General features: G+C 29.9%; 1 protein-coding gene across 4 annotated transcripts; it reads right to left on the bottom strand.

Annotated features, from left to right (window-relative positions):
- Positions 1 to 376: 376 nt before the first annotated feature.
- On the bottom strand, positions 377 to 27,626 carry LOC139517450 (monocarboxylate transporter 5-like). 4 transcript variants are annotated; one of them, XM_071308488.1, is made up of 6 exons: positions 27,531 to 27,626; positions 12,639 to 13,100; positions 11,597 to 11,740; positions 8,824 to 9,915; positions 2,684 to 2,809; positions 377 to 1,646 (listed from the first exon to the last, which is right to left on the bottom strand). In XM_071308488.1, the coding sequence occupies exons 2-6, from the start codon at positions 12,865 to 12,867 to the stop codon at positions 1,429 to 1,431; spliced, it is 1,809 nt and encodes a 602-aa protein (XP_071164589.1). In that variant the 5' UTR covers positions 12,868 to 13,100; positions 27,531 to 27,626; the 3' UTR covers positions 377 to 1,428. The 4 variants fall into 4 exon arrangements, with proteins under 4 accessions (XP_071164589.1, XP_071164591.1, XP_071164592.1 ...); XM_071308490.1 differs by having other exon boundaries at positions 27,300 to 27,569; XM_071308491.1 differs by lacking the exon at positions 27,531 to 27,626 and adding an exon at positions 27,111 to 27,379.
- Between the last annotated feature and the right edge of the window lie 294 nt (positions 27,627 to 27,920).

The raw sequence follows: 27,920 nt of genomic DNA, 5'->3' as shown, positions 1-27,920 counted from the left end.
AAACAAAATGGGAAAAAAAATATATATCTTTGATTGTCTCCTTTACCTGCAAAAACCATTGAGAGGTTATATATTTTGTAGACTTTTTCAATTAAAGAAAAACTTTTTCACAGCTAAATATTCACACATATATATGATAAACTTCTAAATAAAGTATAGAAACTAAATCATAGACCTAAAAAAATAATAAAATCATCATGTGTCTTGTCTTACAAAAATGTTTTTATTTTGTACAAGTATGACAAAAAGAATTTTTTTTTTAAATATATCAGAAAATTTATTTTTATGAATTCTAAGATAGTGTTATATTTTTAAACATAATTCCATTGTAGTAATAACTAGATTGTCAAAGAGTTTTTTGAAGAGATTTTTCCTATTTTGTTTTTTTTTTTAAAACAGGGCATCGTTTCTTCACATATAATTTGAAGTTAAGTACAATCAAAATTCTGTTTTCCCACAAAATAATACATAAAAATCTCAGAAATTTTACACAGATTACATACATTGCTATACTGAATCAATTATTTGATAATTTAATGATATTGAAACAAGAAAATATTATCCTTGCCTGATTTTGAGGAAATTATTATCATTGCCTGTTTTTTGCATAACATGAAAAATTCAAACCAAGTCACCAAGTCCAAATATCCTGTGATGGGATAAGGCTGATTAGTAATTATAATACATAAAAATGATAACACGAATCACAAAAAATACTGGACAGTACAATAGACCATATCAACCAACTAACATCTGATTCCCTAAAAATAATATAGACACTCAAACAAAGACAAAACATAACAAACAACACATATAGTACCTTTCACTGTAATACAAGAACTGTTCATATAAAATAATAATTAGTGGACACAGAGGGCAATATAGTTTATAACATTTTTGTTAATGACCAACCAAACACAGTCTTATAACTACTTCTTTTGTTGTGTGAAACATAAAAGTAAATCAATACTAAACTGCTAAAAAATCAATTTCCCAAATTAATTTTATCTTTTATTATCTTGTTCTTTGATGTAGCTATAAATGTTTTTCAATCAAATTGCTATTTTGTTAGTTTTTGGGGTAGTGACAAGCTTCTATTACAATTTATTCTCCGAACAATCATTGTTTATAAAAGTAAACCCTATTTCTACGTGGCACTGACCATGTTTAGTAGTACAAACATATAATTTTTTTAAAAACCTATATAATAGATAGTTTGTCTAAGATCTGTATTCAACCATATGAACCAACTTTATTAACATAGCAAATATATATATATGATATAATTAAGTGTACTATGTACATATATTTGATTTAAATCATTAACATTTCGTTGTGAAATTGATGATCACAAAAATAATTCTAATCTTGTGCAATTATTTTGTTACACTAATTCATATTCAAATGAGACATCTATCACAATTTTCTTCAAGTCTGCTTTATCTCTGACATTTCTACTTCTTTCAATTCATTGTTTGAAGTATCTGGATTGTCAACAACAAACTCTGTGTTTCTTGAATATGACTTCCGTCCGGTACATTTCTGTATTACAGGAATGATGTATAGTATAGCACCACTAAAAGCTACCACAGTCCCAGCCACATAAAATGATATATCATAACTTCCTGTCGCATCATACAACCAGCCTGTAAAGTAAAAGACAAACTTTCTTAAAAGTAAAATCAAAGAGCAATATAATGATAGTTAATAGTAAATACATCAGCTTTCACAAGATAACTCTTTTCTACATATTTATTTTGCAAAATTTCTATACAGCTTTTTATCATTTTTATAAGAGCTGTTTGAATAATTACTTGTAATAATGCTGTTGTAATGTAAAAAGGTGAGTACTGGCATTTCTTTGTTTCCAATTTAGTATAGTAATTTAGAATTAAAAAGTCTTCCTTTCTTTTGATTCTTCAAATGACAACCTACAGAACTGACCATTTAAAACAACATACAGGTAAACTGAGCTTAAAAAGATGCCTTTACGTGCTCATTGCTTCAAGAAATCCAATATAGTAGACAAACTGGTTTAAAAATAAGATTTACAGGTATACAGAATTAACTGTAAGCACGGAATGTAGTTAACAATGATTTCACCTCGATCATTAAAATAAGGTCAAGGTCATTTGTTACCTGCCAGACTCAGACTGACATTTTTAACATACAATCATTCCATACACCACATATAATATACAATGTATATATAGTTGACCTTCTTCTTTTAATATTTGAGAGACAGCAGACCTAATCATATAACTTTAACATTGATCACTGATCCATGAAATTAGGTCCAGTTCAAGTGATCCATGTCTAACAGACATGAAGACTTGCAAAGAACCAAAATATTCCAAATAAAGTGATCTTGTCATGTATTTGATATCTGCTAGCATGAAAGCAAGATTATTTAATGGCAAACAAATACCTGTTGATTTACTTGCTACCAATTAGTAGCTACACCAGAAACTTTTTGTAAGCTGATAATTCCCTGTTGATATGAAGTGGTGTTTAGTTTGGTTACATAGTTCACAAAATGAATCAAGAAAAAAACTATTCTTTCAAAGAAAAAGTAAAAATTTTCCTATTTGTCTAAGACTGGTTCAGTATAAGGGTAACCATTTGTTATGAAAACACTATTTTTTTCTCTTCAGATTTATGTACGATTTACATATTACAATACCTGCAATTGGTGGGCCAATCAGAGTAGCCACTCCCTGAAACATTAGAAGTAAACCAAAAGCATTGGTCAGTTTATCTATCCCTAACAAGTCCACCAATACAACAGATGTAAGTCCTACATATACACCTGAAAAAAAGTGGAGATAAATATATACATGTATATATGTTATTATGTCAAATCAATGTTTGTAAGAAACTTTTTTTTTATGTTGGATGACACTTATTTAAAATTGTGGTACTTATTTCATACTGTTCAAATGCATACATGTCAAATGTTCATTGGTACTCTTACAGAAGTGCAAACATGCTGAAATGATTTTATGTTGATATTATAGTCCTTAATATAAAGCTTTACTACAACTGTCACATAAACTGAACATGATCCAAGAAAATGAGGTCATACATGGTCAGATAAACCAAACTGTAAATACATGTTCACTTTACAATCATTCTATACACCAAATATGGTTTTAATGTGGTTGACCTATTGTACTTTTAAGAAACAAATTTAACCAGGAAAACTGAACATTGATCAATAAACCATGAAAATAAGGTCAGAGTCAGATGACATCTGCAAGTTAGGCATGTGCACCTTACAATCATTCCATACACCAAATATAGTAGACCGATTGCTTACAGTATCTCAGATATGGACTTGACCAAGAAAACTTAACCTTGTTCACAGATTCATGAAATGAGGTAGAGGTCAAGTGAAAACTATCTGATGGGCATGATGACCTTGCAAGATACGCACATACCAAATATAGTTATCCTATTACTCATTATATTTTATTTTTTTTTAAATTGAAATTTATCTATATTTTAAAATTATATTTGATGAATAATTTTTTAATTTTTATATTTTGAGTTATACTTAGCCATTGACACAAAGATATATAATTTTTTGTTTTTTTTTAAATTGTGTTTATTTATCATTTTATATATATGTACTTGTATCATTGTTTTTTAAATGCATTGTAAAGCGCTTAGAGTAAATGTTTATTTAGATAAGCGCTATATAAGCACTGTAAATAATAATAATAATAATAATGAGTGATATTTATAAAACTAATAATCTGAACTTTTTTTCAAGTAGTCACTGAACCATGAAAATTAGGTCATTGGCTACATCCCCATTTTTTGTTTAATTGAGACATTAAATTAAACAATGTCAGTATTGTCTACACCACTGATGCCCAAACCATAAATATTTTTCAAGTCACAGCATGAACTTGTGATGTATGTCATCTACATTTGTGCAGATATAATCACTTTTTTCTATGAAAACAATAATATCTGACTCCTGACAATGTGTTAAATAGCAAGGGAGGGATTCATGATCAGAAGTAAATGTTAAATGCCAATATTAAGAAAAATTATCTCACACAAGTGAATTCAGTCGAAAAAGATTGATGAATGAAGTACTTAAAATGCTTTAAAATTGCAATAAAACCCAAAATTTATTTTGTTTTCAGAACTATTGGTGTTCTGTATCATTTTATAATCTAAAAATAAATATTTAATTACTTTTCATTATTTAAATATTAGATACACCTTTAGGGCCTAGCCTGAATTGGTGTATCTAAATTTACACCAATGTCATGAATGCATTATTGTCAATGGAGAATGATAGTTTTCAATCACTTTGCTATTTTGTTAGTAGTTTAGAGGGCAATTTGACCATACATTTATATAATATTGAAAAGCATGTGAAATGCAGGGTAGGTGAAGTTATTGAACCAGATTGACTGTATACAAACAAGCATTCGAAGAGTATTGCATGGCAAAACATAGTCAATAAATAGTCCTCTACTGGTTAAAAATTCATTGAATCTTCAAGCATGACAAAACAAGAATGTGTCCATAGTACAGGATGCCCTACTCACACTATAGTTTTCTATGGTCAATAGACCGTGAAATAGGGGTAAAAACTCTAATTAGTCATTAAAATTAGATAGATCATATTATAGGGAACATGTGTACTGAGTTTCAAGTTGATCAGATTCAACTAAATCAAAAACTACCTTGCCCAAAAAATTTAACCTGAAGCAAGCTAGACTGATGAAAGGACAAACAGAAAGACGGAAAGATGGACAAACAAATGGACGCACAGAGGGAAAAACATTATGCCCCACCTAATTAAAAGTGTGGAAAACTGATTTCTATAATGACTGGAACAAAATTCAAAACTTAATCTGTAACTTGTCATTATAAAACTATATATCAAATATCAAATCAACATCTTCAAGCATGAAAAAAAAGGTGTGGAAAACTGAATTGCCTGACTAACAGATGGACAAACAGACAGACAGACAGAGTTCAAACCAAAATTCTCCTTCCAATTAGTGGGTAAGGGACTGATAAAACTTTGAACTAAAGAATTTGAAAATGTTTCACTTTATGATTTAGTTAAGGGAGATAACTGAGACTTTGAACTTTTCAGTGGTGTCATTACATTGTATAACTTATCATTTTGACCTTTAAAAGGACTTTGGTGTTCATGGCAGATTTTTAACTACTGTGGAATCATTTATTTTCGTGGGTACCAATTTTCGTTGATTGCTGAAAACTTGCATATTCGTGGATATTTGATTTCGTGGTTTTGCCAATTTCTGTATACAAAGCCTACTGAAAATATGATATTCATTGAACATTTGAATTCGTGGTTCACTTGTACCCACGAAACCCACGAAAATTGGTATCCAACAAATTATAATGAATCCACAGTATGTGGATTTCTGTTCAATTTATCTATATCTAAAGACTTAAGCTGATACAGAGCTTTATTGCCTTTGTTTTGGATACACATTTACCTGACCTAGAAGACCTTTTGAGTGTTTTTTTTTTGTTTTTTGGTTGCAGTCTCATTGGTATATCTCTCATATCACTTTTATTAGTACAGGAAAGCAAAACTTATGCACTATTTTACCTTTCTTCTTATTCTTGATGATTGAACAATAAATCTTGTTCTAGTATTCCAGATCAAATCTAATTAATTCATGATGTAACAGTCTACTAATAGATACAGAATACATCTACCGGGTACATGTATTTAAATGAAATCCAATAAGACACCATAAATGTATGTCATTATCTTAATTTTATTTATAGTCAGGTGCTTGTCCCAGATTTAAAATTTTGGCCATCTATTCAGGTCCATTGTCTAATGAAAAATTGATATTAGAATTATATAATTGATGGCCTATGTATAAATAATTTAAAACTTGTTTACCGGTAGACTTTTTGCTGATTAATAGTTTTTCACCTATATTGTTTCACTACACATACCAAATTGAATTGTTTAAAGGGAAAATTCACAATTTTTTACTTATGGTTTAAATATGTTCATTATGACATAATATATATATTCACAAAGTTTTATCGCTATATGTGCAGTAATAAAGGAGAAATTCAATAATTAATGAAAAAATATCAACTACTTCCTGTAGGTCGTGACGTTTTCTCCTGATTTTTGCATGCTGGGATTTAAAATACAATCATTAAAAGTCTTGGTTTTTAATCATATTTTAACGTAATCGTAAGCGCGCCGATGACGTATGCTTTATCTAATAACCATCCGATAATAAGAAGATAAAACGCACAGACGTTCAATTGTACTCATTCGTGAGATAAATTATCTATGTTAAACGTATATATTCGAATTATTTTTGTAGACAACACAAAAAGTTATAAATTTATTTTTAATAAATGCATTTTCGGACTGATAAGGTGAACAAATTAAAGTACAATAATCTGTAAAGACAATATGTTGGTGTACTATTATTGACCTTTTACTATCTCTGCTATGGCTAGGTTTATACGATGTGTGTATTCACGGTTCTGTGGCATTACTCGTAGATGGCTTGTTGAAAGGTAAATTGTTATTTGCACTTCGGTATTTAACCACGCCTCTAGGGCACACCTTGCCAGGTGTGACTGTCTATTCGGATCAGTGGAAGCATTTAATACACACATTAAAAATACATATTCAAGTTGGTGACAAATAAAAATTGGTCGCCGTGGAATTATTTAATTATATTTGGTGCTATTATTTATTTGAATTCAAATAAGTTAATTTACTAAGAAATACACAATTTTCGGTTAAAGACGGGAAACTTAATTCATATGTCAGAATGAAATGATATACAAGTCTTGTCCTTGATTTATGTCTCATAAAAAAGGGGGACTTAGAAATTAGAAATAGCTTTACTAAATCATTTTTATTTGTCTTTATTAGGCGAAAAAATGTACGAGAACACTTACATTTAGACTTTTGAAAGCCATGTATTAATTAATATATGAAACTATCTGAAGATAACTCTACCGAAGCGGAATATAATATGTACGAATAAAGAAAAAAATATTTTTGTAATGGAATCGAAAAATTACGAATAGATATTCTTTTCAAGTGTGATAAACGTCAACCAAATTTATTCATAATCAGGAACGTCCTTATTAAAATCTGAGACAACTATAATAATCGTCGTCTCCCAACGTATATATATACTTAAATAACTATTTGATCAACGATGTTTAAAATTAAAAGACAACGAATTTAATGTTATCTTTCCCTATTTTTGAATGTTATTATAAGTCTGTTCAACTTGCAAGAATACCCCTAAAGCGGACAAATATCCGACAAGCAGTTTATTCTTTAAATTGCTGTCATTGAATATCAAGAAAGAAAATAAATCCCGAAATTGATACTCAATAGTTTTCCTAGAAAATATTCACATTCCTTGGGGATTATTAGTGTACGTCCAGTTGCATATATTTTACATGAATGTTGGAACAATTGTGATGATGACGAATTTCGTCCTTTATTCGAGAACAATTTAATTGATATATAAATCTGTGAGTTTACTATGTTCTTAACTTCGATGAACCAAAGCAAGTTATAAATTGACCTGTATTTAAATCAAATTGTTTCTTTTTTTTCTTCTTCTTCTTTTGGTATACAATAGTCTATCGAATTCGTTGATTACATACTGTTGGCATACGTGGACTAGTCTATTTACAAAACTTTTACCACAATTTACACAAAATGTATGTTTCTTTCTTATGTTCAATGTATACATGTATACATATTTTAAATAGCGCTACTGACTATAGTTCCGTAACTTTCTACCAGGCGTATGTATACACGAATCGTCGACAAGTGCGCACATTTTTTTTAGATCAATAATTCTGGTATGTTCCAATCTGTCCTAAACTATTGACAACGAGTATATATTACATTTTCCCAAATTAACCCTTGGAAAAATATGTAAATAGATTTGTATTTCTTCAATTATTTTTTTTTGTATTATTTTTTTTTTATAAATAATATTCTTTACACCAGAAATGTTATTTATAAACAAGCGTATGAGTTCAGTAATGACTAGTATATTATATCACTTTCGGACACGCAAGACAAAAATGTATATTATACATGCACCTGATAGTTCAAAATGGAAAGTTATAAGTAACGGTCGTGTACACTGATCAATACCTACAGAAGTGAAACGATGCATGAACTTGCAAGCCCGCCGGACAGGAAATCGATTGAATACCTGGACGTGTCACCTTACACCCCTTCCAATACCTTTGGGAGTAATACCTTTAGCCATGCTGGTGATCAGATGAGGGAAGATCCGAATTTATTTAAATAAAGTTTATTACTTGAAAGAATTATGAACGAATTAGATTTTCGAAAACAATTTCCACGGAACACTTATTTATCATTTTATGATTTGAACTTTGACTTTTTAACTAATTACAATATTATCAGTTTAAAAATAACAGACTATATGGTTATTTAAAAATATAAGACCATTTTCCGTATCAAGTTAGTCAGTCAGATAAAACAACCGTACGATTGACAAGATATCGACACGCAATTACGACTACATCGTTTACTGTAGTTTTGTTCCTTTGTGGTTTATTGACATATCGTGATTTTTCATCGGAGAAGGTGACAAGATGGCGGAGAGTAGAGAACTGATACTCAAAATTTAAAATCGATGGTGATCTCTTATTTAGCGGAATAAACTTTAATATCTATAAATTTGAGCATTTTTATACAGAATGGACATAATATCAATTTTTGATTTTTTTGCGAAGTTTCCCTTTAATAATATTTACCCCTACCAACATACATACCTATAAATGCACCAAATACAGCTGCATAACCTTGGAGGTATGGTAAACTGTCACTTAAAGGACTCAAGGCAGTAGCAACACCACATATAACTAAGGCAGTGTTGTACAACATCAGTCTATTAACCCATGGTCTGTCTGCCATCCAGCCAAACACAATACGACCAATTGTATTGGTTATACCAATTATAGAAACTAAAAAGGCACTACTGTTTTCATCTATTCCAGCTTCTTGGGCACAAGCTGGTAGATATATATAAGGCATGTTAAAACCAATACTGGTGCAAATGTTGGAAATAACAAACAGTACAAATATAACATCCTTAAGCAAAGAAAAGTCTAACATTTGATGAATGGCATCTTTCATTTCTGGTGACAAATTGAGACAACGTATAAGACACCATTCTTTATCATCAGATATCATTTCTGGTATGGACTGAATGCTTGTTATATACATCTCTGGATTGGACTTGTATTGTGGAATGTTCATTAAACTTCCGCTATAAAATATATCTTTCCTATTGAAAACACTTGAACCAGTTGTTCTCTGGACAGGTGTAAAAGAATGTTGACGATTAAATGATGGAACAACAATGGCTGATAATGGTGATGATGGTTCTGAATAATTCCCATTAACTGTATGAATAGCTCCATCACTTCTGAACATATTTACATTATTTGTTTCTGTCAACCTTAATTGATCGAGTACATGATCTTTAATCGGTTTTCTTTCTCCATTCACTTTAATTACTGGAATGTGATCTCCAGTACTTCCATTCTGTGTTTTCTTATCAAGAAGCACTTCCTTTTCAGTACTATGTAGTCCACCATTTTCTTCATCATTATCTGACACACTGTTAGTTAATGGTCTAAATAAAGCACCACAAAGAATACAGTTCAAAATAATCCCTGCTTCTATAAGAGCAGCTCCCTGCCACTTGTATTCATCTACCAAAAATTTCGACAATGGAGCAAATATAAATGTACCTATACCTGACCCACATACTGCTAGTCCAGTAGCAAATGATCTCTTTGTATCAAAATAATGTGACACGCTCACAATGGCTGGCAAGTACATTAATCCAAAACCCAAACCTGAAATAAAATAAACAGTTAGATTACATGAGTAGACTGAAATAATTACAAAATTCATGACACTACAGAAGTTTCGACAATTATTAACTAGAGTCTCACAAGAGCTTTTGATTTGAACAGAATCATTGTACATCTCTAACTATGGCCATTCTCTCTTTTTTAATCTTTGTGTTGCTGATTATTTTCACTGTTTACAATTTCTCTCTTTCTGCAGTACTGGTGGTTCTCTTTTTTTAATTTTTTTTATTTGATGATAATAGGCAAATCCAAAAAAAAATTGGTAATATTTGTTATTTTAGTGCAATGAACATATGGTATAGATGAAAATGCAATGTTTGAACGGAAATTATAGATGATATTCAAACAGTTTACAATTATCGCATAATCCTTATTTTGTATTATTGTTATTGCAGAATGATTTTTGTTTTATGATTGTATTATTCAACCAAACAAATACATGACAACTTTAAAAAAAAAAAAAAAAAAAAAAAAAAAAAAAAAAAAAAATAGGCAGTCACTGCCACTGCTGTAGGATTAGTATCTCTGTGTATTGCTCACAGGTGAGATGCAAAAGTTCAATCTTTATTTTCTATAACCAAAGGATATCATTGGACCATTCTATTTACCATTGTTGTATGATAGTTTCACTTCAAGACATTTATTATTTATAAATAACCTTGCCAAATCTTAAGAGTTGTTTCTAAACAAAGAACACAATGCAAATTCTAATTAATCAGTGTTCATAGTGTTTTCATAGTTTCTGTGCATTCTAAAATGAATTATTTTGCAGATGAAACTTGTGTTTATAGAATCACATGTCTTATTTAAACATTAAAACATGATTTACAGAATGTGCAAATAGTGCAGTATTTATTGATTTACATAGAAATCGACAGTTAAATCTACAGAAATCTATTCTGATGCTGTAACTTCAAGCAAAAATGGCATGGAATCTATTTAAAATCTATTCTCATGACATTTAGTCTGCAAACATAACCCTCTGGTTTTTAGAACAACCTCTTCATTTTAAAAGGGTTGGAAAGAAAGTGATTTTTTGTAAAACTTTCTATGTTTATAATCTCAAAGAATATTCACCATTATACATTGTTCTTCCAAATCATAAATTTTCAAATGAATATCATTTTAATGCATCGTGCAAAAATGGTGATTTAATTAATAATAAACTCAATTTTAATCAAATAACCAAAATTATTTCAGTAACAATATTTAAAGGAACATAACTCATGAACAGTAAAAGAGACACTAACCAAATTCCAACTTTGTCTGTATTTGGTGGGAATAAGCATTTTGTAAAAGTTTCGTACTATTTGGTTGAGGTAAACTAAAGTTAGATTGGGGAAATGGAGCATTTAGCAATTAATTTTTCCATTTATGAAGGACATAACTAAGAACATTGAAAGTGATGAAAGTCAGACACCCATATAAGAACTGGATCTGTGTTCGGTGCTAATAAGCATTGTGTATAAGTTTCTTACATTTGATGTGACAAACTAAAGATAGGGAATGGAAACTAATTTTGGGATGTATGGAAGACAGGATAGACAAGAGTAAAACTTGATGACCATCCACAGCGTGTTTTTTTTATTATGCTTGATATGGATTTGCAAAAGGGTAAATGCACTTGCAGCATTTAATATTCAAATGATTGTCTTTAATTTACCTGATAAGATACCAAATGTAACGTATAAGTAGTAAATATTTGGTGCAAATAAACTCAGAATAAATCCTAATGATGCTAGTAGTGCTCCAACTACAGTAACTTTCCGACATCCATAACGGTTTGTCAAAGCACTTGCTACAGGACCTAAAATGTAAAGTTATATATTAAGTAACATATTTATAATATAATGTAATAAATTACAATAACAATATTTTATATCTTTTTAGGTTTTTTGTTATTACCTTTTTACTCTTTTATAATAAATGATTATGTTTTGTTCTATAAATGATTCCAGCTATTGCTAGAAAATGTCACTTGCATCTATAACAAAATTTATATCAACTGTTTTTCATTCTTCTCACTGAACTTGGTCAATGCCTCTACTGGTGAAGCTTTCGTTCCTGATGTATTCACCAGCCCAGTATAAATCAGCCTTTTAGTGTCGACATGAACTATAATTGATATGGTCATATTCATAATTGAATTTGAATTTCAAAATATTAAGGATTTTCTACTCCATGTATAGAGTAACTAAATTATCTATTTTTGGCAAAATCTCTCAAAACTTTAGGTCCTAAATTCTCCTCAACTTCATTTTTAATTTGGCCTTTTTAAACTTAATTTTTGTATGCAAGCATCACTATTGAGTCTTTTGTAAAAGAAAAGTGTGTCAGGTGTTCATTATTTTATACATGCTATCTTAAAATGAGTATCATAAATCAACTGCTATTTATTCTTTAGACTGAATTTACATCAATATAGGCTTGATTAAAACATTGTATTATAAAATTGAGAATGGAAATGGGGAATGTTTCAAAGAGGCAACAACCCCATGAAAAAGCAGAAAACAGCCAAAGACAACCAATGAGTCTTCAACAAAGTGAGAAAACCCACACTCAGAGGCAGGCTCCAGCTGGCTCCTAATCAAATGTGTAATAGTTCATTGCAAATGGACCTCACACTAAACTCCCAAAAAAATATAAATGAACTAAAATCAAAAAACATAAAAGACTAGAAAAAGGAGAAATATCTTAAAACTTACCAACAAGTAGACAAACTCCAGGAACAAGTGATCCTATCCAGGCTGTGTCTCCTTTACTCTCTTTAAACTCATCTAAAAACTCAATGTAAAATACTCCAAATGAGTAAACAATTCCATCAGCAATAATATGTAACATAAATGATCCTAAGACAACAGCCCAACCCCATCCCCCGTCCGGAGGAGTGAGTTGTCCATTGTCTGTTGTTGTCTGATGTCTTCCTTTACCCATTCTTCTTCATCAGGTTAACAAATTATCAAGGTTCAAGGTAGCTTAGGTACTCCAGTACGGTAATTACTGTCCTGTTAATTAGTAGGATTATAGTTTACATCAATATACAAGAAACTGTTGTCAAGATTTGATCTATGTGGAAGTCCTGAATGCAGCAACCAATAAAATCCTGGTCTCAAAATGTTAAAATTCTCTTGACCAATGTTCAGTCATTCTTAATCAAATGCGAATATCTGAAAAAAATTGAAACAGTTTTATTTATAGGTATGTTTAAACTAATTATAGATAGTTGAATGATAACACAAGGTGTAGGAGGTATTTCTAGCTATTTCTAGATCATATGTACACTAGTTACATCTGCATGTGCAGGTAAAAAGTTACTATCAATATTAATGTTTGTTACTGTGATGATACATGTTTGGAATTATTTAGATAAGTAAATATGTAATTCTAACTATGTTGTAAAACATAAATACTTCAAGAGTGAACTCAAGCTGACATCATTTGTTTTCAATAATTTGTCTATGCATATACTGTATGTTCTTAATTATTTGAAAAATCTAAGAAAAGCTTGAAAAAAACAATTCTATTGGTCTATTTAATGTTCTCACAAATTAAACATCATAAATGCATCAACATGAAACATGTTTCAGCTCCGAATCCGAATGGATGAAAGGCTGAAACATAGCAGGGGTGGATCAAGCTATTCTAAAACCGAGGGGATCTGAATCCAGGAGAAAGGGGGTTCCAACCATATGTCCCCATTAAAAATGTATTGATCTTCCAAAAAAAGAGAGAGGAGATTTCCAACCTTGGGAACCCCCCTCTGGATCCGCACCTGTATAAGGGACTAATTGACACAACCTGTGCACCAGTACTCCTTTCATTGGAAATGCCTAAATGAATTGATAATCATAAGTTACATCTAGGGATTAGGTACATGGCTAAAATCTGAACATCTTATAATATTAAAGTGTGGTGTGTGAAAGATATTCCTCTATCTGATCTATTTCCATTAAAAAAAATACGTAAATTAAAAAAACTAATATCACAGAATAGAACTTATTACAAGACATATCTCCTGCAGACAGACAGACACTTAAACAATAAAATACAACACACTTTAAAAATTGAAGTAGCAGGTGATAACTGTTTGTACCACTAAAATCATGATCTTACCAGTATATGATACTATTGTCAGTACTGCACTTATCTTAATTTATTAATTTACATGCAACCCTGATTTTTACTTTGGCCTGTATAATAAAATCTCAATAATTGCATCATTCTGCATTTTTTTCTATTATAATGTAACCAATTTTTTTCTGTAATATATCTGTACTAAAAAGTAGAATCTCACATAAATACTGAACTCTGAGGAAAAAGAAATATGGATATACATGTATATAAATGAGTCTTTGAGTTCACTACTTTTTTCTTTATTCTTCTTCATGTTTTCTACTTAGTTTGATATTAGTATAGACAGTACTTAATAAACTGACCTGTTTACGTCCAATCCACATCCAAATTAAATCACCAAAAACATAAACAAACAACATAAATAGAACCCATATCAGATAAACAAATAATCCAGTAGTTATTTAAAATTGCACAATATAAACCTTGAAAACACCCTTTGTTACTGAAGTCTTTGTTACTGAAGTCTAAATATAATTATTCAGTCAACTGATCAATATATAAATGACAGTCATAAAAAGTACTGTTGTCATTACTAGTTCAATACACTAAAACCTTGCATGCTTCATTGAAAAAACATCTAATTTATAGATTCTTTGAACAGCTGATTACATTTGTATTGATAAAGAAATATATTAAGACATCCAGGCCTTGGGTATCTTTCCAAAATTAACAATGTACATGTTTTTATTTACACAACTTTACATTTTTGTAGTATCATAATTTTAATAAAAAGCTTTACATTATTAATCCTGTCCATCTAGTATCTGTCTAACATACTTTCTGTTTCATATTGTATTTTCACAAGAAAAAAAACCCTTAGTAATATATTTACTTCTTATTTATTTGTTTTCTTGATAAGAACAATTGTACAGGGCTGTATTATATTTAATTGGGTACCAATACTCTTCTGATGTGAAATCACAAACCTCAAACTTTAAAAGACTGAGAGAGTCAAACACACACAAAAGGAATTATGGGACTTTCTATAATATCTGTAGTCGGTCAGAGTACATAAGAATACAAAGTCATAAATAATTCTTTAATTTGATTTTGGTTTTATTCATTATACCATTATGCCTAATCAATCTCAAGAATTTAAATGATTACATAAAGTCTGTTGATAATTTCAATATAGGTATTTCTTATAAAAAATACACAAAAAATTATCTTGGTTTAAACCTGGTAAAAATAAATACAAGTATATGTTGAAACAAGGGTTTTGTGTCCTGTTAAGAATCCACAATTATATATCAAGCTTCATTTTATGCAAAGGTATTTCAAAGAAATTCTATTTTTAATATCATAAGGACTAAATAAATGAAAATGCCCTCCCCCTTTAAAAGTAAGTGAACCTTCTGTTGTTTCAAGCTGGCAGTTTAAATTGGATTTGTACCACAAGAAGGCTGCAGTTGTCTTAAACCTCATAAATTCATACTAAAAAAAAACAAAACATGCAACTAAGGGAAGAATTATTCTTATAAATGTCAACATATTTAGCCACTCTATTTGTATAGTGAGTTTTAATATATACATATTTAGCCACTCTATTTGTATAGTGAGTTTTAATATATACATATTTAGCCACTCTATTTGTATAGTGAGTTTTAATATATACATATTTAGCCACTCTATTTGTATAGTGAGTTTTAATATATACATATTTAGCCACTCTATTTGTATAGTGAGTTTTAATATATACATTGTATACATTTATGTACTTTTGACATGCAAGTACAAAAAATGTATTGAATATTGAATTCCTATTAATTGTACCGTGGATTCAAATTTTTTCGTGGGTACTAATTTTAGTAGAAGAAGACCAAATGTATTTTTGTGGATATTTGATTTTGTGGTTTAACAAAAGTATGCAAACAAGCCTATAGAAAATATTCACCTGTAGCCATGAAATCCATGAAAATTGGGATTCAACGAAAATAATAATGAAACCACAGTATGAATATTACGACCTATTTATATGCTTAGTAACAAAACAATAAAAATTTGTTATGTGTATACATAGTTACATACCTTATATCAACTGCTGCATCTTACTTAAAGCTTTGACTATTGATTGTTCTATTCATGAATTAATGATATATTCAAAAAATTGTATCTTAAATTTACATTCTTATTGGTTTTTCATTTGGGTCAAAAGTTGAGGGGCAATGATTTATAACTTAATTGATTGTGGAAAGATATCTTTCATACTAGGATGATTTATAATGCAAAATAAAGCACAAAATCTGACCACCTAAAGATGGGGATTTCAAGGACAAAAGAATCTAATCCTCCTCAATTTAACATTTCAATTTTAGTTTGAGGAAATCTGCATGGTCCTAAGAAAACGTTTTCTTAAATGAGTGGACCATTGTGGTAAAGGTAGCTGGATCGAGATATTGATAGGTCACAAGTGTATATACTATGATCAAATCAACCAGCATTTGATGTAAAGTCCAATATTAAGGTAGCTGTAATCAAACTGTCAAAATATTAACAAGCTCAAAGTTTGACAATACAAACAGTATAATATGCACTAACCAGAATATACATTTGTACATGTGCCTGACGAGACAAATCTTCTTGCATTTAATAAGACTTCAATTGATTTTTCCAAATATTGAGAAAATTTGTAATGCATTTGAAATCTCATGGAAAAACTGCAAACATTAATTAATAGAAACAAACAGTAATTGAGTTCTAAAAATCTGAATTCTTACTGATTGTTCAACACTACTTTATGTTATTGTTTCCTCACCAAACTGCCAGCCATAATTACCAATTATCGATAAAAATTCCTTTATTCAAGTCAATAATTTACGAAGTCTCACTTCACACTACAGGAATAACCAGATGCTCCGCAGGGCGTAGCTTTATACGACCGCAGAGGTTGAACCCTGAACGGTTAGGGCAAGTATAGACACAACATTCAAGCTGGATTCAGCTCTAAATTTGGATTGTGATTAAATAGTTGACACAGCATAGGTTTCTGACACAGAATGAATGTGTTCTAATGAACTTAAAATTTTTGTTTCTCTTAGAGCAATTCACTATGCTGTTGAATATTAATCCTCTCAAAAAAATGTTTGAAGAAATTTTCTTTTTTATTTATGAAATTTCAAATGAGAAAAATTGAACCCAATTTTTTTAATCACATCCCCCTTTCCCTTATTCCAAAACTAATCTCAATTAAAATTTCTAATGGAGTTTGCAACAATAACTACTCATTTAAATACATCATAAAATATTAAGATGTAAAAAAACTGCTTGTTATCACTGAATGGTAAAGATTATTTTAATTTATCAGTTGGTAGTAAAAAGTGAATATACATTGTATATTGTATATAACAAAGATTTAAGTTGATTCTGGACAAAGAAAGATAACTCCAATTAAAAAAAAATCTTGCTATTGCACAATATTTTGCAATTAGATATTTCTTGCTTACTATTCTGGACAAAGAAAGATAACTCTAATTAAAAAAATTTGATATTTCACAATATTGTGCAATTAGATATTTCTTGCCATTGCGCAATACTGTGCAATTGAAAAGACTTGCTATTGCACAATACTTAATATAATAATTTTAGATCCTGATTTGGACCAACTTGAAAACTGGGCCCATAATAAAAAATCTAAGTACATTTTTGGATTCAGCATATCAAAGAACTTCAAGATTTCAATTTTTGTTAAAATCAGACTAAGTTTAATTTTGGACCCTTTGGACTTTAGTGTAGACCAATTTGAAAACAGGACCAAAAATGAAGAATCTACATACACAGTTAGATTTGGTATATCAAAGAACCCCATTTATTCAATTTTTGATGAAATCAAACAAAGTTTAATTTTGGACCCTTTGGACCTTAATGTAGACCAATTTGAAAACGGGACCAAAAGTTAAGAATTTTGGACCCCGATTTGGACCAACTTGAAAACTGGGCCAATAATCAAGAATCTAAGTACATTTTTAGATTCAGCATATCAAAGAACCTAACTGATTCATTTTTTGTCAAAATCAAACTAAGTTTAATTTTGGACCCTCTGGACCTTAATGTAGACCAATTTGAAAACGGGACCAAAAGTTAAGAATCTACATACACAGTCATGACAGTTAGATTCAGCATATCAAAGAACCCCAATTATTCAATTTTGATGAAATCAAACAAAAGTTTAATTTTGGACCCTTTGGGCCCCTTATTATGTTGGGACCAAAACTCCCAAAATCAAACCCAACCTTTCTTTTATGGTCATAAACCTTGTGTTTAAATTTCATATATTTCTATTTACTTATACTAACGTTATGGTGCGAAAACCAAGAAAAATGCTTATTTGGGTCCCTTTTTGGCCCCTAATTCCTAAACTGTTGGGACCTTAACTCCCAAAATCAATACCAACCTTCCTTTTGTAGTCATTAACATTGTGTTTAAATTTCATTGATTTCTATTTACTTAAACTAATGTTATTGTGCGAAAACCAAGAATAATGCTTATTTGGGCCCTTTTTTGGCCCCTAATTCCTAAACTGTTGAGACCAAAACTCCCAAAATCAATCCCAACCGTTCTTTTGTGGTCATAAACCTTGTGTCAAAATTTCATAGATTTCTATTAACTTAAACTAAAGTTATAGTGCGAAAACCAAGAAAATGCTTATTTGGGCCCTTTTTGGCCCCTAATTCCTAAAATGTTGGGACCAAAACTCCCAAAATCAATACCAACCTTCCTTTTGTGGTCATAAACCTTGTGTTAAAATTTCATAGATTTCCATTCACTTTTACTAAAGTTAGAGTGCGAAAACTAAAAGTATTCGGACGCCGGACGACGACGACGACGACGACGACGACGCCGACGCCAACGTGATAGCAATATACGACGAAAATTTTTTCAAAATTTGCGGTCGTATAAAAAAGGTTTATAATTAATGTGCTGTTAAGGAAAAATAAAAGTATGTTTCTGACCTGTAAGTGTTACTTTTTACACATAAAAAACAATGAAAATTGACAGATGTCCAAGTTCTGTTTAATTTATAACATCAGTTGATCAATTCTACCTGATTTCGCAGTGAAATAAAAACTGATAATTTCACATGTGAAAATCAGATATCATACTCCTCTAATGTCATACAACAAAAGGTGTTGGCAAAAAGTTGTTGATGAAATTGTATCAAAACATATGAGTGAGTGTGCATCAGAAAAAGATATTGTTCCTTATTTCCATTAAAAAAATGTCATGTGAAAATGCAAAAAAAAAGCTACCAGTAATCAAAGAGTTAAATTATCGAAAACATTTAACTCATGACCAAACAACCCTGATAATCATCTCATTTCGAGAAATCAATGTGCCCCTCGGTCACTGGTTGAATATTTTTCTATATTTGAAATTTTGGAGAAGTTATTTTATAAATCTCAACTTTTCATATCAGAAGCTAATGTTTAACAAATCTCTGAATAATATTTTTAAAAGTGTACATTAAATGGTAATTGATAGACAAAGCCCAAATTACGGAACTGAAATACTTACATTTATTCAATTTTTGTGTGCTAACAATGAAATGACCTGCAAGTCCTAAGATATATGGAAATGGTAAATTGCATCAAACAGAAATTATTCTATATTCTTGTTGGTTTTTTTTTACATGTTTACAAACACCATACATCTTCATCTTTTACATTACTACTACTGATGTTTTTTGTTTGTTAGCAATTAAACTGACAGTAACTTCTTTTATATATATTCTTGACTGAATATGTGACATGATCACTTACAGTCTCAAGCTTACATAAGCAGTGTTAGTTAGTCTGATAACATTCTTCTAACAATAAGATGTGTTACAATAAACTGCAGGGCTCTTGACATAGTATGATTACTCTCATTTTTGCTTTTCTGACACATATATCATATGTTTACAAGAAAATGTTGTTTAAGGAAATTGAATACCCTGCATCTATCATGCTTTTCAATAACATATGATCTAATCTCTAAAAGACCCCCACTTTTTTTTTAAATCATTGAAAACTATCATTCTGCATTAACAGTAAAATCTTACACCCTCAAGGTGTATGATACTAATACAAATCTATAAATTGAATGTCTATCCTTTATTCACTTTGTTTATCCTGTTTATGATCTGTGACAAGTTTATTCTATGATATGTATTGATATCAAACAACATTGACAAGTGTCATTTATGTTGCAAATATTTACATGTTATTGTGCAACTAATTCTATGCAATAATAAAAAATCTGGTTCATGAACTGTTTCAATTATCTGATCATCTCATCATGATTTTTGACACTTTTTTTTTTAATAAAAAATCAAAAGTAAAACTTAATCGTTAGAAAAAAATCTTAAAAATGATTTATTAAAATATTGCTACAAAATCACTAAATTCTTATCTCTTTTCAATATATATTTTTTCAATTTTGGTACAAAATTTCATACAAATCCTTTGAAATTTTAAGTAATGTAGTTCATAGAATGTAGGAAAAAAAGTCATGGGAAAAAAGTCACAGGAAAAAAGGTCACAGGAAAAAAAGTCACCAGGAAAAAAAGTCTCAGGAAAAAAAGTCACAATATATATTTTTTGTATATATGAAATAGTCACATGGTCTGCACATACATGTATTAACAGGAGAAACATTCCAAATATGTATTTTAATGGAAATGGTCATATGGCCGAACACATATATGAATATATTGAGAAACATTCCAAATAGATATTTTGTATAGAAATGGACATTTTTTAATTCATTTTATACGACTAGCTTTGGAAATTTATCTATAAATCGCAAAACATTTAAATGAAACGTGTACATGCTTAAACAAATTGTGACTTTTTTTCTGTGACTTTTTATCCTGTGACTTTTTTCCCGTTTACCAGTCCATAAACGACCAAACTTCCATCCACTAAATGTTGACATTTGAACATTACAGATAAAAATGTATAATTACTACTTGTATTATTTGAATAAAATATCAAATATTTTACCAATACCATATTTAAATATTTTTTCAGAGTTTTGAAACATTGAAACATTGAAACATTTTATTTCAATAAAGGCCTCACATGAGGCATGATAGTACAACAATATAACAAATAAGAAATAATGCATGAACGAACATATTTACAAATGCATGAATAAATGGGAAGGTAAATATCATTTGTCAATTGACATTACAATTTTAGAAAACTTGGCTAAGCCAACAAGAACAAATTTATCTTTGCTGTTCATTAAATTAGAGAAACTCATAGTATTTTTAACTTTACAAATATCTGCAGGCAAACATACTGAAACATATTACAAATAACGAATTATCTCCCCTGATAATTCCAGGGCATTTCAACTTTTTTTGTACCGTAATTGTAAAGGATCATACTTTAAAAATCATTCAGAACTAAACAAAATCCAAGGAAAAGAATACATAACATTTTATGCATATTCCTGACTAATATAAATAAACCATAATTGACAGGACCTACAAAAAATATTGATAAGACTTTTGTTCTCCTGTTATAATTAAGAATGGAATGCTTCTTTCTGTAATTTATTGTGGTGTACAAGCAATTTGATGGAAGCTCAAATTGAAGCGCTTCATACTTAAAATATGTGTACATTCACACTTTTACAACATAATAAATTTACAAAAAGAACCATTTCATTCAAGATTATGACTAAAATTAAGTCCTTCAATAGTTTCAACATTTGCTTCAGTCACTGGAAATGCTGAGCACATGCCCAACTCAGGTCCAAATGAAAGGTTTCATGCTACAGACCCAAATGATGTTAAATTATTGGCTGGTTGCAAGACAACAATATAACATTGATGTTTTTTAGCTTATTATTACAATATTGAACCCAACTGCAGCCTGCTAATAATTTATTAAATATTTGCAACAAAAATCATAAATTGTAGCTAATGTCCTTTTCAGATTTTTTTGTTCTATCTTAGCAATTTTTACTAAATCATAAAAATTTTACTTAACAAGAATAAATGTATCTTCATATGAATTGTAATATATTCAACATTTCAAAAGAAGCAAAAATGATTAATATCTATCCTATAAATGTACTAAAAATATTGATCATTAAAGTTGATCATGTAAGAAGCTTAAATTTTTAATGAGAAATTCTTCAGTGAAGGCAGAAACTAATAAATTAATTATGTAATGACTAGTGTCACACATTATCTCAGCTCCATAAAATAATTTTTCATAAAGGAGATAAGGGCATAAAGGGTATGAAAAAACAATATATTTCTTTCCAAAGGAAAAATAACATACATATCATTCTCTATCAAAATGTTATTTTATTTACAGAGTGTTGAGGGGCCGGTTAAGCAAAACCCCTCCTCTATCATTTGTCTATCCAAAATATTCTTATTTTCAGTGGCAGTCAAAAGAAATAGGTTTACTTTGGTTCAAACTTAGTTTTGAAATTCAAAATTTTCATCAAAATTAAATGGGTCCATTTCAACAGCCTTAATGCTTTAGTAAAACAATTCTCTTCATAATAGTACATAAAATGCTCCAAAGTCAGCATACTTTCTTAAATGTCAAAACATGATGAATTTGTGCAATATTTGGATCTAAAATCTTCATAAAAACATAAAATCTCCTGTTTCATTACTTCAGAAGTAAAACATGTGTAAAACTGCATATAACAAGGCTTTTTTAAAAGGAAATACTTTATATTATTTAAACAAGGGAAACAAGAATGTGTCCCAAGTACATGGATGCCCCATTCGCACTATCATTTTCTATGTTCAATGGACCGTGAAATTGGGGTAAAAACTCTAATTTGGCATAAAAATTAAAAAGATCATATCACAGGGAACATAAGTACTAAGTTTCAAGTTGATTGGACTTCAACTTCATCAAAAACTACCTTGACCAAAAACTTTAACCTGAAGCAGGACAAACGGACGGACGAACAGACCACAGACCAGAAAACATAATGCCCCGCTACTATCGTAGGAAAGACGAACAAAAGAACGAAAGGACCCACAGACCAGAAAACATAATGCCCCTCTACTATCGTAGGTGGGGCATAAAAACGAAATAATGGTGATAAATCTTTACAAATTTTACTGTTACTCGTAAAATGGTAAAAATAAAACATTTGAACCATTCCAGAAACATAGATGTAGGGATTACTGAAAATCATTGCCATTATATACATTGTACATGTATTACAGTGAGTGCAACCATCTACTATTGAATTAATGGCAAAATCATCCAATCAAAAGATTAATTATAAGTTATATTTTAACAGAAATGAACTGATCTAAACGAAAATCTGCAAGTGAGAAATTGTTATCTATATATGATGACCCACATAGCAGTTAGAAAGGCTATAACAATCTTTTAAATGGAGCTTTTAAAATATTAATATACCAATGTACATGTATGTCAATGACCTTTTGATGAATGCACTTTGACCAAATTTTATCAAATGAAGTCAGGGTCAGCTACAAAATGTATATTTCAACATTGTCAATAAGATATCTTTATAACTATATAGGTATCAACAAATCTTTTACCAGAGTACACTGAAGGAAAACCAAAATGTCCTCTGTGGAGATTTAAGAAAGAGATACCAGCCACTGAAGGAATCATATAAATATGGCTATATCTGAGAGAATTACAAATCACTGAAGGTTGCCTGATAATCATTCCATAAATGAAACATGGTTGACCTATCTATATACACAAATGTATGTAAGAAGATGTGGTATGATTGCCAAGAATTAACTTGGAAACTGACCTACAAATGTGATCATGAAAACTTAACATTAATCAATGAATCATGAAATAAGGTCAAGGTAAGGACAACCCTGCAAGATCAACATGTACAAAAAAAAATGTACACCTTACAATACCAATAATAGTTTACCTATAGCTTAAAGTTTGCATCTAAAAAATGAACCTAACCAAGAAAACTTAAGGTTGACCAAAGAACCATGAAAATGAGGTTAATGTCAGATGAACCCTTCAAGACAGACATGTAGTAGTACACCATACAAAATCATTGATACACCAAATATAGTTGAGTGAGTTGACCTATGACTTATATTGTCTATGAAAGGGATCATGCCACGGAAACTTTACTTTCAACCATGAAAATAAGGTCAAGGTTTGATAAACCCTGTCAGACAGACATTACACTTACAAACATTCCATACACCAAATTTAGTTGACCTTTTATTCAAAGTATCTAATTAAAGGACCTGGTGCCAATGGATTATCATTCCTATATATTGCACAGTCACAGGAGAGACAAAAACTAGTAAAAACCAGCCATATATGCATACGCCTCACATAAGGAAGTTAAGAACCTCAAGTCAGTGATTGTCTCCTATGTTTTGTTATTAAATTAGGAGAATTTGGTGTTGATGGGATATCTCTGATTATAGGTTTAATTTCTTCACAACCTTTTTAAACCCTGGACAATTTAAAACTTGACACAATGTATAAACACCTGCTTTTGATGAAGACTATATACATTGTATTGCCCTCTGGATGTTCTTTGTTTCTTTTTTGGTTGTGGAAGTTTTGTCCATGGAGTGCAGTCTCATGGAAATATACCAAATATCTCCTTTTGTTTATAGAAAATAAAATAAATAATGTACAAAATAAAAACGGTATTATTTAAAATAAAATTCTGGTTATCGTTTGTCATTGAAAAAAAAATTTGCACACAGAAAAAAAGCACTTGCATAACAAAATTAAATGGTTGGTGCTTAACCATAAAACAGAATGGAAGTTATTCATCACATGTATGACCATGACTGTACATGTAAATGTTTATTCCTCATCACGGTACTATTTTGACAGAATGTCATGACTAACAAAAATGTGATTCTTAAAAAAATATCAAATCAAAACTGCTAAGTATTCAATTTTACAGGAAATAATTTCATGTCACCATATTATAGCCTTGTTTAATCAAAACACTCATATAAAGAAAATGTGTATTTAATTGCTCATCTTTCTATTTCATCTTAATCATAACAAAATTATTAGACATTGACCCTAAAAGAACCCACTTCATATCTTAAAATTATACGAGGTCAAATGAAGATTAAGTGGTATAATTGTATTATATTATGAGTTATAGACCATAATGAACAAACAATCATGCAAATTTTCTGTTTTCTACATACATCTTTTAAAAAGAATTTGAAATCAGGGAGATTAAACAAACATTACTTAGTACATGTAGTAAGGGTTTCTTAATGTTGGTTTACATTGTAATTTTATACTGTACTGGACTTCTTGTAAGATCTCCAATTTTTTTATAGAAACATTGTTTTTTATTGTTTTTTAGCATATTGATGTAATGCAACCAATAATCATAACTATATCAATATATTATATAAAGGATTCTTTTTATACAAAATCGTCACTAATCTACTTTGTAGTAGTACCAAGGGATGAGACTCCTAAATTTCATTTGCGTATTTAAAAAAAAATTTACATGTTGCCCTTACAATAAACTGTAGATACGTTTTTATAAATATAAGAAGATGTGGTATAATTGCCAATAAGACAAATCTCCACCAGAGACCATATGAAATAGAAGATTACAAAAAAATCATACCACATTCCGGTAGTCAGCTATAAAAGGCTCTGAAATGATTATATTCATTTTTCAAATTCTTTTATCTTAGTGGATATTTGTGACATATTACTGTAAATCAGATCTAATCTCACAGATGTCTTGGATAATTCTGGAATTGATAACTTTTTGAGAAAGAAGGATTGATTTAATAATTAGCTTATATTTTAATATTTAAAGAAAGCAAAATTCAGATATGAATAAAATGTCAGTTATTATTGTAAATAATATCTTTAAAAAATACTCTTATTAGTTGCAATGTAAAACAGGAAAACAAATATTTTGACATATATATAATATTGAACAATAAAAGTTTATATGAACCTCATTAAAAAGATTACAACTGAATTTTACAAGTAAAATTGAATCATTTTAAATACTTCATTTTGAAAAGCCCACTTTATTTAATGAGGACAATTCTACCTGTAAACTTAGAAACATAGTATTAAGCCAGTGTACAAAACAATTTCTTGAGATAAACATTTTTTCAATACCTAGTCTGAGCAATGTTAATCTAACAGAGTGCAGAGGGGCAAACAAATTTGTTGTTTGACAAAAAATGAGATACACCTGCTCTTTCTGATTCAAGAGAGATTTAAACCTATTTAGTATTTGAAATGATTTTTATACCTCACAACACTTCAAATAGATTTAGATGTCTTATGAAAAATTGTGTTGTTTGGTTGCTGTCCAATTGACAGATACACCACATCTCCTTTTAGTCATACCAAAGAGTATGAATTTGAAGCTTATGTATATTTGTATAGGGCTTATTAAGAAATTTTATCTTTACAGATTTACCACCTCTTGCCATAAGTGAAAGTTCTTTACGTTTAGTATTGGAATGGGGTGGGGAGGGGTTGAGCTATCGATAACATTTTTTTATAATACCATGATTTCTATTTTAAGGATATGTATTTCTTTTACATCATACTGCTGTCCTTTCCAGAAGACCTGGATTTCACACCTGAAGTATGGTGGGGTTTAATATGTTGTTCAATATTTAGTTTTTCTGTGTAATGTGCTGTTTCTGTTGTCTGTCCTTTGATAATTTTTATTTAGTAAATGGAGATTTTTTTTGTGTGGTTTAAATCTGAGACTTCTATAACGCATGTGAAAAAGTAGTCTCAGTTTAAATGAACTACTACAGATTTCTGAGCCCCTCCCCCTCTTCTGATTTTTTTCAAATTCTTTTTCACATGTGGCTAATTTTTATTAACAAATTTAAGTTATGTATTTAAATTTTCAAATACTGTCTACTGTTGTGAAGCTAATGAAATAGCCATTAGGGAATATAAATATATCTCTTAATATCTCTTATGCATTTTTGAGGAGGTACAAAATGTAATACTGAAAATAATATTGATTAAATACAAACCATTATGATTATAGCATTGATTTTAACAAGTAAAATAGACAACAGTTGCACTTACATATGTATGCTGATTTCATTAATTCTCATCTTTTATTTCAACTCGTTTTTTAGGGGGGTCCCTCTTTTCAAAATCCTATAGCCACACTTGATAATAATACACTAAAAAAATCATTCAGTAATGCCTTAATGGATGTAAGTATTTAGACTAGCTACTATTGTCCAAAGTCTGATTCACTGTGATATTTACCTCATCATCATTTCATAGACATGCTATTTATTTTTCAGTGCATGAGTGAAGCTGCTACTTTGTCAAATGCACTATGGAATAACACCTGCTATATTTATCCAATACGTAAAAAGAAACCATCGAACATTCCCCATTTATTTACGGTCAAGGAAATCAATTATTGATTTGTGTTCTTTGTGTTGATGTTGTCATTGTGTGAATTTGATTGATTTCGATTATAAATAATCTTACCTCTTTTTAACTAGCGTCTGTGTTATTTCGTTGTGCGAGGAAGCATAAATTAAGCACGTGATCAATTTTTACATGTGGTAATCAGCTGATCGTGATATTTATAGAACAAAAGGTGGGCGGCGTACTTTCGGTTTGCCTAAAAAAAGAACATGAGATAAACCTGGCTGCTTTCGGGTCGATCCGGCCCAAGTCGATCCGGCCCACGTCGATCCGGCCCCACGTCGATAATAATTTCTTTAGATGAGCATACAAAAAGGGTTCTGATCTTCTATCTACAATATACTAGAAGTAAAAAAAATATGAAAGTTTCACCTTAGTGAAAGATGATGATGTCAGAATCGTTATATTTTTGTGTTTCGCCAACTTGAAATGTCTTTGATTGTCTATGTA

Source organism: Mytilus edulis, chromosome 3 (genome assembly GCF_963676685.1).
Source record: "Mytilus edulis chromosome 3, xbMytEdul2.2, whole genome shotgun sequence".
Classification (NCBI taxonomy): Eukaryota; Metazoa; Mollusca; class Bivalvia; order Mytilida; family Mytilidae; genus Mytilus; species Mytilus edulis.
The sequence above is the reverse complement of the archived record's forward strand: the minus strand, read 5'-3'. Positions and strand labels throughout refer to the sequence as shown.

Coding starts and splice junctions, on each gene's coding strand:
- LOC139517450 (XM_071308488.1), bottom strand. CDS start 12,867: ATGGGTAAAGGAAGACATCAGACAACAACAGACAATGGACAACTCACT. Junction 2,810..8,823: donor TGTATTTGGTGCATTTATAG/GTATGTATGTTG, acceptor ACTTTTTTTCAG/GTGTATATGTAGGACTTACA. Junction 1,647..2,683: donor GATTGGCCCACCAATTGCAG/GTATTGTAATAT, acceptor TTTACTTTACAG/GCTGGTTGTATGATGCGACA.